We start from the raw sequence: 16,552 nt of genomic DNA on the forward strand, positions 1-16,552 counted from the left end.
ACAGTTGGGCTCTGCACCCTTTCTCCAGCCGCAGTCAGTTAGACACCGGCTTTACTGCCATGGGGAACGCCCCAAGCATCCCCAGAGACTCACCCCTTAGGTGCATTTTAATTAACTGGAAACACTTCCAATTGGAGGGTTATGCCCCAGAAACTGCATCTTAGAGAAAACTTGAGGGGTTTCTCTGTGCCTTTGTGATGTAGTTGGACAGGTAGATCAACCTAGAATGTCATTTGAGTTACAACCCAGTATCTGAAAAGTCAAGAGCAACTGTCCTTGGAAAATCCTTGTAAGGCTGGAAAAGCAGCTCTAGAGGCAGTTCAGGTTCCACCCATTTCCCTTATCTCAAAGAGCTTGCAGGGGCTAGCCACGTGTCTGAGTGGTTAAGTTCACACACTCTGCTTCAGTGGCCCAGGGTTTCACCAATTTGAACCCTGGGTGTGGACATGGCACTGCTCATCAAGCCATGCTGAGGCAGTGTCCCACATGCCACAACTAGAAGGACCCACAACTAAAAAAAAAATACACAACTATGTACCCAGGGGTTTTAGGGAGAAAAAGGAAAAATAAAATCTTAAAAAAAAAAAAAGAGCTTACAAATCCTCTGGGGACTATTTAGCCCATCACTAATTCCTAAGACTGAGGAGAAAAAAAGGGGAAAAAGGAAAAAACAGCTATAAGCATGCCCTTGGCAAAAAGCTAGCATCTTGAGTGTCTTCTCCACAAATATTGGTAAAAAGCCTTAAAACAAAATTTGGATTCATAACTGGCAAGCTTTGTATTACTGTACCTGATTCTTAGCACTAATTTTAAAACAATATCTGTGGAGACACTGTGTATGTGTGGCTATATGTATGTTATATATGTGTGATATTTTACCTCTGGATGGTATGGCCAAAGTCAAGATCTCTGTTTAATTGGCTTAAGGTAAGTGCTTACATAAATTCTAAATGTAGTAGAAATTAACCCAAAGTCTTTCAAGTTAATGTGATGTGAATTAATGTTTGGTAAATGAAAGCTTGTTTAAGTCTTTCAGTTTGATTGAAATAGGCATGTCCTCAAAGTTGTCAGTATTTGGATATGATGCAGACATGCAGCCTGGGTTTACTAGTCAAATAAGCTCATGTTGTCTGTTAGAAATTTGTCAGCAAAATAATAGCTTTAAATGATAGCTAACTTTGTCTAATATCTCATGAGGTTTTTGTGGGTAATCTGAACTTAATTGTTGGAAACAAATGATTTAAATAGATAAAAACGGGTAAGAGTTTCTGGGTACAATAATTATGTTTTATGATCTGTATAGTTGGGAAAAAACAGCTTCCAAATTCTTTTCGGTAACTTAAAATTTTAGAGTTTTGCAAAGTTAAGTTAAATGATAAAAATTTGCTGAGTATCTGGGTCATTTTTGGATAGGATGGGATGCTGAAACATTATTGCTAAATATGTCTAGGTTATCTACCTTTGGCTTCTTATTGCAGAGAGGCTAAAGGATGTTTGGGTCTATTAGCAAACATACCTGTGTTTTACTACTGTGAGGTAGCATGTTTCCTAGAAGTTATGAAAAGTATTTAGAATGCTGATATAAAAGGTGCTTCATAATTGCTTAGTTTTTTAGTTTTTACTAGGGTCTGTAAGGGTTAAAAATTCTAATTAATATATGTAATTAAAGCTACTGGAAATTAATAAGGAAAACAGCTCTGTATTTAAGGAAAGTAAAAATGTATGTTTTCAGTAAAGAGGGTATAAAGAATGGAAGTATTTTTGTCTGTTGGGTTAAGAAAGATAAATTTGCCCTAAAGTACTAGAAGGGAAGAAAGAAAGCATGGGACAAATTCTGAATGTAAAGAGAAAGTTGTAGAAGGTTTGTGAAAGAGAAATTCAGAAAGGAGTTTTATGCCTGGTCAAGTTGGGTAAGATTAAAGTAAATCCAGTTAAACAAATGAGTCTTAATGTTAAAAATGAGCTGGTGTAGAAATTAAAATTTGGTTTTCTCTCAAAGGATAATTTTCTTGAACTTTTGGCCTGCTCGAAGTCTACCTAAAAGACAGAAAATCTGTGTTTTGCTAAAATAATTTCCTATATTTAGAAAGAAAGAGGTCTCTCCTAAGATTTTTCGACTGTTTTAACTGGTCTTGTTTCTGTTGTCACTTTGAATGGATAACTGAGCTTTATTTTGCAGTGAGCATTGTTTCCTATTCAAAGAAGTGTTCTTTTTTTTTTTTTAATGTTTCCTCTGCAGAGAAATTCATGGAAAGGATTCTGACACAGGATTCTAGAATACAGGTTTCTGATAAACTTTCAGATTGTAAAACTGAACTGGGTAAGAAATTACAGAGTTGTAATGGAGAAACTGATGACCTCATAAATCTGCTAACAGAAGATTAAGATCAAGAGTCGATTACACAGGACTGTATGAACTGATGAGGATGATTCTAGTTTTTTGTGACTTTTGTTTGAAATATTGTTGAATTTTTGATGTTTTGTTTTGTTTTCTCAGATTTAAGGAAATCTTTTTCTCTTTTCTCTTATGCTAACTATGACTTATAGCAATTTGGTGAAATTATACCATTGTGAGCAGAACTGAAACATTTATCTTTTTCTCCCTACTTGATCCCTCCAGAATTTGGAAACTCAGTGAGTGAGTGAGGTTATTTCCTGGCAATATAGTTATTTGCATAAGTTCAATAAGAATCTGTTCTCCTTATAACAGGACACATTGGTTATATTACCAAGGCTTTGACTGGAATGTCATATTTGAGAGAAACATACAACCTCAGATATGACAATAGTGCCTTTGAGGAATAAGGTTGACTTTGTGGAATAAAGCCACTTGGAAATATTGGCCTGGTTCCTTGTTTACAGAGATTCCAACAATCTTCCCTGGTAAGTAAGGAAGCTCACTTATCTGGCAGGTGCAAGGAACCTTGAAATATTTTGGGGGACCTCGAGAAGAGAGGAGTCCACCCAAATCTGTAGGTATTGCAGGCAAAATCTTATGGCAAGTCCTTGCCTTGGCTTTTCTGGCCTCGAGAGGCCTTTAAAGATTTTATTTTTTTCCTTTTTCTCCCCAAAGCCCCCGGATATATAGTTGTATATTCTTAGTTGTGGGTCCTTCTAGTTGTGGCATGCGGCATGCTGCCTCAGCATGGCTTGATGAGTAGTGCCATGTCTGCACCCAGGATCCAAACCAATAAAACCCTGGGCCACCAAAGTGGAGTGCACAAACTTAACCACTCGGCCATGGGGTTGGCCCTCGAGAGGGCTTTAAAGTTCAATCTGAGATTCCTCATTAAAAAATTCCAGCAAACCAGATTTAAAAGAGCCTATATGGTCAATTGCTATTCTTGCTGCACTTATGTAAATACTTGGACCCAGTTTTATTGAAACTACACTTATTTTGCAAACCAGTTAATCTTAATTTGGCTGTCTCTTGTAAAAATGAGGGTGATTTTAGAGAGAAAAATTATGTTTCAGTAGAAGCTATAGTACGCATTCATGGATATTAGATTCTAGCTCTTCTACAAGATTCATCTATTACTAATCATAATGTCTCCTTGTGGCCATCTGTCTCTGATACCTGGGAGCTCCCTGGCCACAATCAAACCTTTTCCTTCAACTCTATTGCCCAAATACTAACTAAATATGCCTTGTCACAGGTGGATCATAAACAATGAGTTCCAAAGGTAAAGTCCCCAACCTATCGATGCACACAGGATGGACTATACCAAATTTGGTACGAATATGTTTGGGTCACTCCTACTAGTGGTCAACTCAGTCAAAAGGCCACTCTATGTTGGGAACAAAGCAATCACAATTGTGATATGTGGCCTAATAACATCTGACCTAAGGGACAAATTCCCCATTATATGTATTCTTATATCATAGCCTTAAAAAATACTGATTGATTCGAGACTGACTGGGATAGACGGCCCAGCATACATTGGTTAGCACCCAAGCACTCAATGGTTATGTGGCTCCAACTTATGGCCTTGGCTGCCACCTGAATGGATTGGACGATGCAGCCTAGGCTTTGTCTGGATGCAAGGTAGAACTACATTTACTCTATCTCCCCCTGCTAACCTACCCAACCTACAACAATGCTGGATCCATTCTGTCTTCCACTGGTATGATCACCTTGCCTCAATTTTCCTTCCCCAATTAGAATCAAAAGTGTCATCTGGCACATGCAAGCCCTATGCAAATTTCCTATCTGATATGAGTCACCAAATTAAATCCATGTCTGACCCTACCCTATCCCTAAATGATTGGTTGAACTCCTGGTCAGGACCAGGTCTCTGGACTACTTTTCAAAGCCTTATTCATTGGGTTAATCATATTGCTTATATTTCTTATTATAATTTGTTGTCTATTTTGTTGTTTGTCTTTCACATGTCAACAAAGTTTCACCTCCTGGACCACTTCTTGTCAAATGATTCTCTCATCTCCAGAGGATCTGTATACCTTGTCAGCCTTGGACTCTGCAGGCACAACCTTCCTGTCCACTGAACTTCCTGCCTGTACCCCTATGGCCTCATTTAAGGACAGCTCTATGACTTTGTACAGCTGGAAGTAGTTACAGAAGATGGACCATCATCCATATTCCCAAAAGATTTCAGGGCCAAATGGGTTCAGGGGGCTGTTTTATGATGAGGATCAAGGCTTCCCCAGGGAGAAAAGCCCAAGGCATCCTGGCCTACACACTGATCTATATCATCCTGACCTGATCTGATCTGACTCTTTTTTTTAAAAAAAGATTGGCACCTGAGCTAACAACTGTTGCCAATCTTTTTCTTTTCTTCTGCTTTTTCTCCCCAGATTCCCCCAATACATAGTTGTATATTTTAGTTGTGGGTCCTTCTAGCTGTGGCATGTGGGACACGTCTCAGTGTGGCCTGACGAGCGGTGCCATGTCCACGCCCAGGATCCAAACCAGTGAAACCCTGGGCCGCTGAAGTGAGTGTGCCAACTTAACCACTCGGCCACAGGGCTGGCCCCTAACCTGATTCTTATGTAAAGTTATAGCCACCCAATAACCAGACCCCACCTACACTGATACCATTTTAACGATTTTTTTACATAAGCTTTCCTTTGTCTTATGAAGAGATAACTCACATACCTATGCCTTGTAAATTTAGCCCTACCCTCAACCCATGTTTGCAGCTCTTCGCTGCCCATGGGTGCTGTCCCCATCCAGCAATTCTTCACTGCCCATGGGTCCTGTTCCCATGCCAGCAGCTCTTCGCTGCCCATGGGTCCTGTCCCCATGTTGCAGCTCTTACTACCCATGGGCCCTGTCCCCATGCTATTCTCTGAATAAAGGAGCACGAGACCTTGAGAGTCCAAGAAATCTTTCTTTCGACTCCTTGGCTTGCCAAGCCTGCATCACTAACCAAGAAACAGAGAAGATAAAAATTACTAATATCAGAAATGAAAGATCATCACTACTGATCCCATGGACATTGAAAGGACAATAAAAAAGTCTTATGAACAACTCTGCCCACAAATTTGATAACTTAGATGAAATGGACCGATTCCTCAAAAGACACATTCTACTAAAACTTACACAAGAAGAAATAGATAATCTGGATAGGCCGGTATCTAGTTAAAGAAACTGAATCAATATTTAGTAACCTTCCAAGAAATAAAGCAGTAGGCCCAGAAGGTTTCAGTGGTAAATTCTACCAAACATTTAAGGAAGAAATCATATCAATTCTCTACAATCTCTTCCAGAAAATTTGAAGAAGAGGGGACACTTCCTAACTAATTCTATGAGGCCAGCATTAGCCTAACACCAAAACCAGATAAAGATATTACAAGAAAGGAAAAAAGACCAATATCTCCCATGAACATGTCCAAACTCCTTCATGTGGCTGGTCAGGCTTGGCATGGCCAGGCTTAGCTTACCTTTCTAGCCTCATTTTTTTGCCACTTCCCTTATCCCCAGACATTTTCTTCCAGTCAAAATGAACATTTTTCACTTCACTGAAGAAGATGATGATGATTATGACAACATTAACAATAACATCAAATATTGCAAAAACAACAATAATAACACCTTTTTAGTAGTGGCTTTGTAAAATGTGTCAACTTGGCTAGGAATTCCTTCCACGTATGTTCTGGCTAGAGTGGCCTACAAGAGATGTATTTGTGCAAGATTTGGAGGGTGGAAGTGAAGCATTTTCCTTTTTACTCTTGGAAAGTCGGAGCGGGTGCTTTTGTAGCTCATAAATATTGGCGCTTATCTGCTGCTCACCTTGGCGTGAGGCAACAGCCAGGCCTGGAACAGCTCCACCTTCCTCCAGATCCTCCTTCCCCTTCTGCATCTCCTGGGCCAGATGTCTGTTTAGCTCCTCGATCAGGGAGACCAGCTTCTCCTGCAGGACACCTACTTTATCAAGGTTGGAGGCAGTGAACACTGACATGGGTGCCAGTCCATCCTTGTGGGTTCAGCTTGTGCTCATGGGTTCCAGCTTTCCATTGCTCTCCCTCACTTTATTTCCATCTTCACTTTCTGAACTGTTTGCCCTGCAGACTTCAAGCTCCAGCGTGAGCCGCAAAGACCACAGTCTTACAGAATGTGTGACCCGCTCCCATAACTGCATAAGACCAAATCCCCATAAAAAATCTCTTATGAAATATATGGTTCTACTTCTCTGATTGAGCCCTGACTGATCCAAGTACTTACTATGTGCCAGACACTGATACAAGCCAACTGCTAGCAACTCATTCAATCCACACAATGATCCCATGAGGCAGGGAGGGACAGATGCTGAGAGGATACGAAACTTGCCCAAGGTGATATGGCTACTGAGTGACTAATAGGATGTCCATGTTATAAAAACGCAAGTTCCAAAGCAATATATTTAAAATGATTCAACTTTTGTTAACAAAACAAGAATGATAAAAAATATACGTGTATGCACAGAAAAAAATCTGAGAAGTATGTAGTAACCACTTAAAGTGGCTGTTGCTGAAGGATAGACTCCTGAACAACTTACACTTTTTATTTTATACAGGTCTTTAGTATTTGAAATTTTATAATGAGCAGTTGTAATTATAATTGTACTTGCCAGAATTTATCCCAAAGAAATAATAAAGGATATGCACAAAAATTTGGCTGCAAGGATATTTATTGCATCATAGTTTGCTATAACAAGAAACTGGGAAAAATGTAAATATCCAACAATAAGAAATTGATTAAATAAATTATGGTATATTATTAAAAGAATGTTCTAGAAGAAGATTTAATGGCAGGTAAACAGATCATAATATTTTAAGTGAAAAGGTAGGTTACAATCTAAATACATCTAAATTGGGGTTGCTTTCCTCAGGTTACAAAACCACGTACACTAGATAGTCCCCTTTTTGTGGAAAAGAATTTCCCTACATATTTCATTTTCCTATACTTAGTTTAAATATTACTTCCACATATTTTTTCTCAGCCAATCTTCACAAAAGACGTATAGAACTGGTATTGCTATTCCCACCTTGGAGATAAGAAAGCAAGTTTCAGGAAAATTAAACAGCCCTTTTCCTTGTTCAATTCTTTGATGACATGTTTTTCTTTAAAAACTTCACACAGTCATTTTACAATCTATTCTTTGTAATTCCAATCGCTGAGGTTCTTGGCGATTAGAAATCTGGTGTTTGTTGTTTCTGCTGACTTTCATTCATGGTAGCCAGTTTCCTGGTGTTATTTGGTGATTGTTTTGATTGTAAGCTTGTATTTGATTAAACTTAATATATGGGAATCCTTAATATCTCAATTGGGATTGCTTTCCTGTGGAGATCATTTGGATTTTCTTATTTAGGAAGCCAGGGGCTGCCTGTGGAGGGACACTTTAGCTCCTCAGGATTCCCAGCTTCATACTGGAGTCTCTAGTTCAACTCTCCTACCTTGTGGCAAACTTCCTCAGCTGCTTCTCCTGAGCCGCGGGCTGATATTGTTATTTCCGCTTGACTTACCAGTTTCTTTACCATTCATTATTTTTGCTTTATCTCATTATGTTTGCCTGTAGGGCTTTCTCTTGCTTTGTGAGTAATACTTTAAAAGGTATAATTACTGTAGTTTATTCAGGATCTGTCGTATTATAACAGGAGGATGGGCTGCTATCCTGCTAGAAGCGACAGTGAGATGAGGATTTTTCTACTGTACCTCACTGGGTGAGTTTATCATGCGTTCATACACTCATTCATTCATTTACTCAAACATTCATTCATTCACTAAATATTCATTGAGTGCCAGGCCCTACACTAGAGCTGAAATTGTTTCTGAGATTCATAGTATAGGTGAATGTCTGAATTTCTTTTCAGTGGCTAAAACCATATTTTTCTTTTTTTTCTTTTTTTAAAGATTTTATTTTTTTCCTTTTTCTCCCCAAAGCCCCCAGGTACATAGCTGTGTATTCTTAGTCGTGGGTCCTTCTAGTTGTGGTATGTGGGACGCCGCCTCAGCATGGCTCAATGAGTGGTGCCATGTCCGCACCCAGGATCCGAACCAATGAAACCCTGGGCCGCCTGCAGCAGAGCACGCAAACTTAACCACTCGGCCACGGGGCCAACCCCAAACCATATTTTTCTTAAAGTATATGTGAATCACTCTGAGTGCCACAGAAATAAGAAGCATCAGTTACTGAAGTCTAGGGCATCCAAGAAGATCATTTAAGTAAGAATCCTAATAATAACCATAATAATTTTAGGAAAAAAATTAGACAGTTCCTATCTGGGAGCAGCCTGTTCATGATTAAGATACCATAAAGTACCTGGAAATTTTTTGAAGAAAATCAGCTGATAAATACAAAACACCAACTTCATTCTAGTCTGCATTTTGTGCCAATCATGTTAGAAAAGCAAATCCCAGAGCATCATATTTCATAGGCAATCCAGTCACTAAAGAAAATTCACTGGTGTACCAAGTGTGTCTCAGAACAACAGGAAATAATTCCTGTCCTTAAGGGCCCCACACTTTAGTGCGAAAGACGAACAAGGAAATAAACAATTCGAACACAGTGTGGTAAGTGCTGTAAATAAGAAGGCGTGTGACTGAGTTTACTCCAGCGGGGACACAGGAAATACACCAGTACGTTGATGCGGCTGGCAAACTCAATCACGGTTAGCCCGTGGGAAACTGACTTCTTTGCTCCTCTTACCTCTTCTGCTGCTCTTCCTCGTATTGTTGCTTTATTTTAGCTTCATTTTCCATTGCTTCTTTTATCCTTTCTTCTTGTTGCTTCTTCCCCAAAATACAAGTGTCTGTGACACAGACTTTTTGAGCATGCTTTAATTTCTGCTGCAGATCCAAGATCTTGAATGAAAAAAGTTTACAAATAAAACTTTAAGAAGAGTGTGACCTATTTTCCAAATAGGGAAATCCCACATAAATAGCAAATACAGTAGTGCTAACATACAAATCTCATCTAAAGTAAAGAGTATGGCTAGATTTACCCATTTTTATTTTTTATTTTATTGAGGTCACATTGCTTTAGAGCATACTGTAAATTTCAGGTGTACCTCATTATATCTCAGCTTCTGTCTGGACAGCATCGTGTTTACCACCAAAAGTCTAGTTTCCATCTGTCACCATACATATATGCCCCTTGTTTTAAAACAAATTCCTAAGTTTTGCCATACGTAATGCATTCACAAAGTCTAACGTGAGTGTGTACACTAAACTGTCTAGTAAATAGTCTCCTTCCCATCCGTCCTCTCTCTCCCTCCACCAAATAGCTAACCACTGGTGTTAGTGTCTTATGTGCCCTCCCAGAAACTGATTTATGCATATATGAACAAATATTATTATATAGTTCTCCCCCATACACACATTTTTTTACTCAAATAATGCCATATTATATATACCTATGTACCTTGCTTTTATTATAACAATACACTCAGTGATTTTTCCATATTATACATATATAGCATTGTCTTCTCTATTACAGCTGCATACTTTTCCACTGTAAGGATATTTAACTATGCCCCATACTGATGGGCATTTAGGTTGATTCCAATCTTTTGCTATAATAATTCATACTATTACAAACAACGTCTCTAGAATAACTTATGAGATGTGGATTTGCTAAGGAAGAGTTATTATATTTGTTTGTTTAATAGATAATGCCAAAGTGTCTCCCTAGGTATTAGACCAATTTACACTTCCAACAGCAATGTGTGAGAGTGTCTAGTTTCTCCAGCGTGGCTAGATTCATGAGTAATATCTCAAAACAAAGTAGAAGTCTCTTATAAATCAAGTAACCTATTAGCATATTGCCTAGCACCAGTAATACATTCTTTAATGCCCTTGTAGAACCAAAAATAAGAGTTATGAATTGGAAGAGAGGTATATAATTTTATTTTCGAATTTATGTTAGATTAAAAGTGTCATTAGAAAAATGTTTTGTTAGATAAATCTTCTTTTAGTTTGTTTACTTATGTTTTATAAACCGTTGTGCCACCTAAAATTGTGACTGGTTTATAGTACGTGCTCAGTAAATATTTGCTGAATGATAGTTTTCAGCAGAATAGCTGTTCTCTCTCTATTTTATTCCTGACACAACAATGACTCCTTTACAACGGTTTGTCATCATATTCCCCACAGACATTCAATGAATGCCAGGGGATGGCAGTCCTTTCCAAGGGAAGGGCTTCCTGCATCAGCCCTAGGTCCCTGCAGAGCCCACATATCATAGCAGAGGTGAACATGTAGAATGATCCAAGGGCAACGGCAGTGGGCAGCCAGGTCGTGTGAGGACAGGTCAAGTTCTTTTGAGCTGCCCCATTTAGTTCCGCCTAGGGAAAATGCTTGCTTAAAGATATTCATTCTTAACGCCACAGATGAAAGTCTCAACTCATTGGCCTCTCTGTCAAGGACCTAGGCCAAACTTTTGAACCTGCCACCCAACTTAAGACAGCGAACATTTCCAATATTTTTGAAATCCACTCTGTGGGCTTCAAACCCAAGAGACTCTCTTTGATTATCCTCCTCTCCTCACCTCAGAAAATCAACATCTTGAATTTTGTGTTAATCATTTTCTTTCTTTTTCCTTTAATAATACATATCTCTATATGACATAGTTTTTATTTTGTACTATTTGGGCTACAGTAGCATTGGACTCATACTGTGGTTTTGGTGACTTGCTTTTCATTCACTATCATTTTGAACTACAACATGTACGTGCAGGTTGTCTTTCATTTTCACTGTTGTGTGCTATTGTGTAAATACACAATTTATTTATTCGATCTCATGTCAGTGGACGTTTGGGTTGTTTACAATTTTCTGCTATTTGGAACAATGTTAGTATGAAAATGATTGTATTCCTGTCTCCTGATACATACGTGCAGTACAATATTTTCTCTAGTGTTTATGCCTCGTAGTAGAAGTGTTGGGTTGCATGGTGTATATATTTTTAACCTACCTACACGCTAATGTCAAATTGCTTTCCAAAGCGTTTATACTAATTTACTCTTCTAACTGCAATCAGAATATAAAAGTTCCTGTTGCACAAATTCCAGTACTAATATTTAGTATTGTCTAAATTTAAAAATTTTACCAATCTTGAAACTACTTTTTTATGGAGTAATAACATACATACAGTAAAGTAGACATATCTATCTCATACTCAACTCAATGAAGTTTTGCTTATATAACCATCTCCCAGACCAAGATACAGAATACTTCCAGCACCACAGAAGATTCCCTCATGTCCTCGCAGTTAACGCCCCTCGTAAAGACAACTACTATCCTATCACCATAGCCTAATTTTGTCTATTCTTGAACCTCATATAAATGAAATTACACTATGAACTCTCTTGTGCTGCTTCTGGAGTTCAACATTAGCTTTCAAGTTTAATTCAGATTGCTGTCATCTACTTTTTGATGCTTGTTTTAATGTTAAGATTTGACTCAGACAAACCCACTGATCAAAACGTGCAACCGTTACATACTACTGCCACCTGGTGCTGGGGAATCCACAATGCAGGGGCAATATTTCAAAATGATTCATTTCAGTCACAAACTCCTCCAAAAATTAGAAAATACGGCTGGCCCAGTAGCGCGGCGGTTAAGTGCATACATTCTGCTTTGGTGGCCTGGGGTTCGCCAGTTCGGATCCCAGGTGCAGACATGGCACCGCTTGGCAAGCCATGTATATGTGGTAGGTGTCCCACATATAAAGTGGAGGAAGATGGGCACGGATGTTAGCTCAGGGCCAGTCTTCCTCAGCAAAAAGGAGGATTGACAGCAGACGTTAGCTCAGGGCTAATATTCCTCAAAAACAACAAAAACAAAAACAAAAAAATTACAAAATAAAAATCATATAAACACGGGATCCAAATGAGAGGAGACTAAGTCCCTTAAAATTTGAAAGTATAGAACAAAAGTCATATCGTCTCAGTCAGTTAAGTTCATGTTATAACTTTAATGAAACTTCCCTTTCTAAGTTCATGCAGTTTAAAATAAACACACAAGATTTACCGGAACTGTAGGAGCAAGTGAAGTCAAAAGAGAGGAAAGCATGGGAGAATAAAGAGAAATCCTAGAATTCTATCAAGTTTTCACCATATCTATTCCTTAAAATCCTTCGGGAAACAGGATTTCAGTGGCGGTATCCGCTGCATGCTCTTTATTAAGCGTGAGGATAATTACCTTGTCCTCTGCATCAGCAACTTTGGATTTCTCCTGAGCCAGCTTTTCCTGTAGGTTGTTCTGTGATTTAATGCTCTGAGCCTGGTTAAGTACTTCCAGCTCCAGTTCTCTGATTTTCTGCTGACAGTGCTTCCACTCTGCCGTGAGTGATGAGCACATCTTTGCACTGTCTAACAACTTCTGCTGGGCCTGCTTTAGTTCCATTTTGATCTAGAGGTGGGGAATAAATAAGAGTGATGAAAATAAGCATGAAACAAACGTGAATGTGAGCCAGAATAAGCAGCTTTCAAACGAGTGCAGCCTCCAAGAGCTGACAAATACCAATGTCATGTGGTTGATCACCCCTCTGGAGCTGCCATGTGTTAGCAAGTTTTGCCAAAGTCTATCTAGCCAGATGGCAGCTGGGCAAAGGAATTTTCCTAAGAGTGTCTATACATGCCTAGTCTAAACATTTTCCACTCTTTTTTCAATCTATTCCAAGCTGGCATTCATTCCCACTACTTCATGAAACTGTTTCTGCCAAGGGCACTGTTGACCTCCCCATTGCCAAAATAAATCCAATGGACAATTACCTCTCAGTAGTGTTTACTACTTCTATCTCACAAAGTTCTCCTCTCTTGGAGTCTGTGATATCAAACTCTCCCAGTTTTCACTTACCTCTCTGCGGTTCCTTCTCGGTCTCTTCTGTAGACTGCTCTGATTCTACCCAACATCTAAATATTATTGGACTCTCCTAGGCCTTGAGAGTGGATCATTCTCTCTCTAGATTCATTCTCATGACTTAAAATACCACCTTTAGGCCAGTAACTGCCAAAATGAAACTCCTTGATTCTGCCCATATCTCCAAAATCGTTTTTCTCACAGACTTCCTGATTTCAGTAAATGATGCCACCAGCAACCTTTTGTTCAGGCCAGTAACCTGAGAGTCATCCTTGAGCCTTCCTTTTCCATCATCAGCCAATTGAGCACATGTTGTCACTCTACCTCCACAACATGTCTTGCGTCAATCCATTTGTGTCGTTTGTGTCGTTACCCTAGTCTAGATAATTATCATCTCTAGCCTGGGCCATAGCAACAGCCTCAACAGTGTCCTGCCATTTCTTCAGGTTTTAGCTTAAATGTCACTTTGTAGGAGAAAATTTTCATGATGATTTAATCTGAAGAGGTCTCCTTACTTACTGTGCCACATTTCTTTCTTTCACGGAACTTATCACAATTTATAATTAAACATGTATTTATCTACTTGTCATCCTTCTTCCACAGTCTTAAGTTTCAAGAAAGCAGGGACCATGGGTTTTATTCACTTCTCAGTATCCAAGGCCCATCAAAGGGCCTAAGAGTAGATGATTAATCAATATTTACTGAGCAAATAAATGAATAATAGCCTAAGGAACATCAGAACCTGATGAATGTACATCCTAGGCAGCGCTCACAGACAAGAATGCTGAGACAGAATTTACTTTTCCTCATGTAAAACAGAATTCCCTGTGCTCAAAGCTTTTCAACTGAATTCATAGAGATGATAACAATAATTTCCTCCACCTGTGACTCTGTATTAACCAACCAGATTTTATCAAGTGAATCTAAAAGTTAATAATGTTCAACCTCTCTGAGCATCAGTTTCTTCATCTGTGATACGGGGATAATAACCTCTTATCTCATAGGACACTTGTGAGGCTACATTAAATAAAAGAAAGCAATGAAAGCATCAAGAGTAAGGCCAGACACACAGGCAACACCCAATACAGGTTAACTGTTGTTCTTTAAGATCCGCTTAGAGAACATCTATTGTATCTGAAGTATGGAACTGAGGCAGATATTAATATAATTATTTTACATTGGTTAGGCTTTCATATCTATGAAGTAGCTGAGATTGACATTTTACCTCATTTTAGAGATGAAAAAACTGAGTCTCAAATATAGTTGGCAAATGATAGAGCCAAGGTCTAAATATAGATTTTCTGATTCTAATCCAGTACTCCACCCTATACGGCCTCTAAACTGTGAAATACCTGTATCTGTTATTTATCTGAAAAGAATATAATAGAGGGGATCAACAAAGCTAAAAGTTGGTTCTTTGAAAAGTCTAATAAAATGGATAAACTTCTAGTGAGACTAAACAAGAGAAAAGCAGCAAAGCGTAGGTAACTAGTATCACAAAAGTAAAAAGGACCATCACTATGTCAAAAAATTGACAAATAGGTTCAAATAGAAATTTTAAAAATGTAAATGAAAAGGAAAAAGTTCTAGGAAAATAAAATATGCCAAAGTTGATAAAAGAAGAAATAAAAAATGTGACTTCTCACAACTATTAAGAAACAATCAGTAATTGGAAGTCTTCCCAAAAGAAAACTCTAGAATCAGAAGGATTCAGAGTTGAGTCCTGGTAATTATTTAACAACAAATAATTGTAATTTTATGCAAACTCCTCCAGAAAACAGAAAAAGAGGGTATTTTATCCATCTTATGTTAAGAGGCTAGGATAACTGTGACAACAACATCTGACACAGACATTAGGAGAAAGGAAAATGACAAGCCAGTTTCACCCAGGAATTCAGATGCAAAAATCCCAGACATATTAGCAAGCCAAAATCAGCAATGTAGGAAAAGGATAATAATTAATGATGAAGTTGCGTTTATCCCAGGAATGCAAAGTTGAATTGACATTAGAAAATCAATCAATGTAATTCACCATCTTAACAGATTAATATGTAAAAAATCTTATCTTTTCAAAATACGCAGAAAAAGAATTTGATGAAATTCAATAAGTACTTGTTATAAAACACTGAACAAACTAACACTATAAAATAATTTCCTTAACGTGATCAAGAACGTCTATTTAAAAAAAATACAAAAAATATACTAACTGGTGAAAGTTGAGAGCTTTTCCTTTGAGATTGGGAATGAGAAAAGGACACCCGCTATCACCAATTCTTTTTAGCATCGTACCAGCCACTGCACAGAACAGGAAAAAAAGAATGAAAGATGTAGCATTTAGGGCCAGCCCCTTGGCCAAGTGGTTATGTTCCTGTGCTCTGCTTCTGCGGCCCAGGGTTTCACAGGTTCGGATCCTGGGCGCGGACATGGCACCACTCATCAGGCCATGCTGAGGCGGCATCCCACATACCACAACTAGAAGGACCCACAACTAAAATATATACAACTATGTACCGGGGGGCTTTGGGGAGAAAAAGAAAAAATAAAATCTTAAAAAAAAAGTAACATTTATTCTTTTTTTAGCTTGTTAAAAAAATTTTTATTAAATGTATTCTCAAACACTTCACTACGTGCATTATAGCAGGCATCACTTCCATTCACTGAAATAACACTGTGCTGAATGCATCTTTCTTCTTCTTCTTCTTTTTTTTTATCAAGGTAACGCTGGTTTATAACATTATATAAGGTTCAGGTATACAGCATTATAATTCGACTTCTGTATACACCACAGTATTCTCACTACCAAAAGCCTAGTTTCCATCCATCATCATAAAATTGACCCCAAAAGGTATAACATTTAGAAGAGAAGAAAGAAAATTATATTTATTCTCGGATATGATTGCTTACATAGAAAATCCAAAATAATATAAATATAAGAATTAATTTAAAAGTATGGCAAAGTTTTTATTAAAAAATTAATTGCATTTTTATGTGGCAAGTTTACATTTATGCACATAATTGTAAACATGCAATTTTATATATTAATTGCATAACTATATATTATATATAATATATATACAACTATAAGCACTAGTGAGAAAATGAAAAAGTTTTTAAGCTACCATTTATAATAGTATGGGAAATATCAGCACCTAGGAATATGTCTAACAAAAGATGTATAAGACCTCCACAAAGAAAATTATGATATTAAGAGAAATTAAAGCAGACCTAAATGTAATACACACACATATTTCA

General features: G+C 37.9%; 1 protein-coding gene across 11 annotated transcripts in view; it reads right to left on the bottom strand.

Annotated features, from left to right (window-relative positions):
* Nucleotides 1-16,552, bottom strand: part of CCDC30 (coiled-coil domain containing 30) — a 137,214-nt gene that overhangs the window by 32,832 nt on the left and 87,830 nt on the right. For all 11 annotated transcript variants that reach the window (XM_046662520.1, XM_046662519.1, XM_046662515.1 and 8 more), the window contains 2 exons: nucleotides 12,641-12,850; nucleotides 9,150-9,304 (listed from right to left, as the gene is read on the bottom strand). In XM_046662520.1, the coding sequence (XP_046518476.1) occupies nucleotides 9,150-9,304; nucleotides 12,641-12,850 (365 nt within the window). The remainder of the gene's footprint in view (nucleotides 1-9,149; nucleotides 9,305-12,640; nucleotides 12,851-16,552) is intronic.

The sequence above is a fragment of the Equus quagga genome, chromosome 5 (assembly GCF_021613505.1).
Source record: "Equus quagga isolate Etosha38 chromosome 5, UCLA_HA_Equagga_1.0, whole genome shotgun sequence".
Classification (NCBI taxonomy): domain Eukaryota; kingdom Metazoa; phylum Chordata; class Mammalia; order Perissodactyla; family Equidae; genus Equus; species Equus quagga.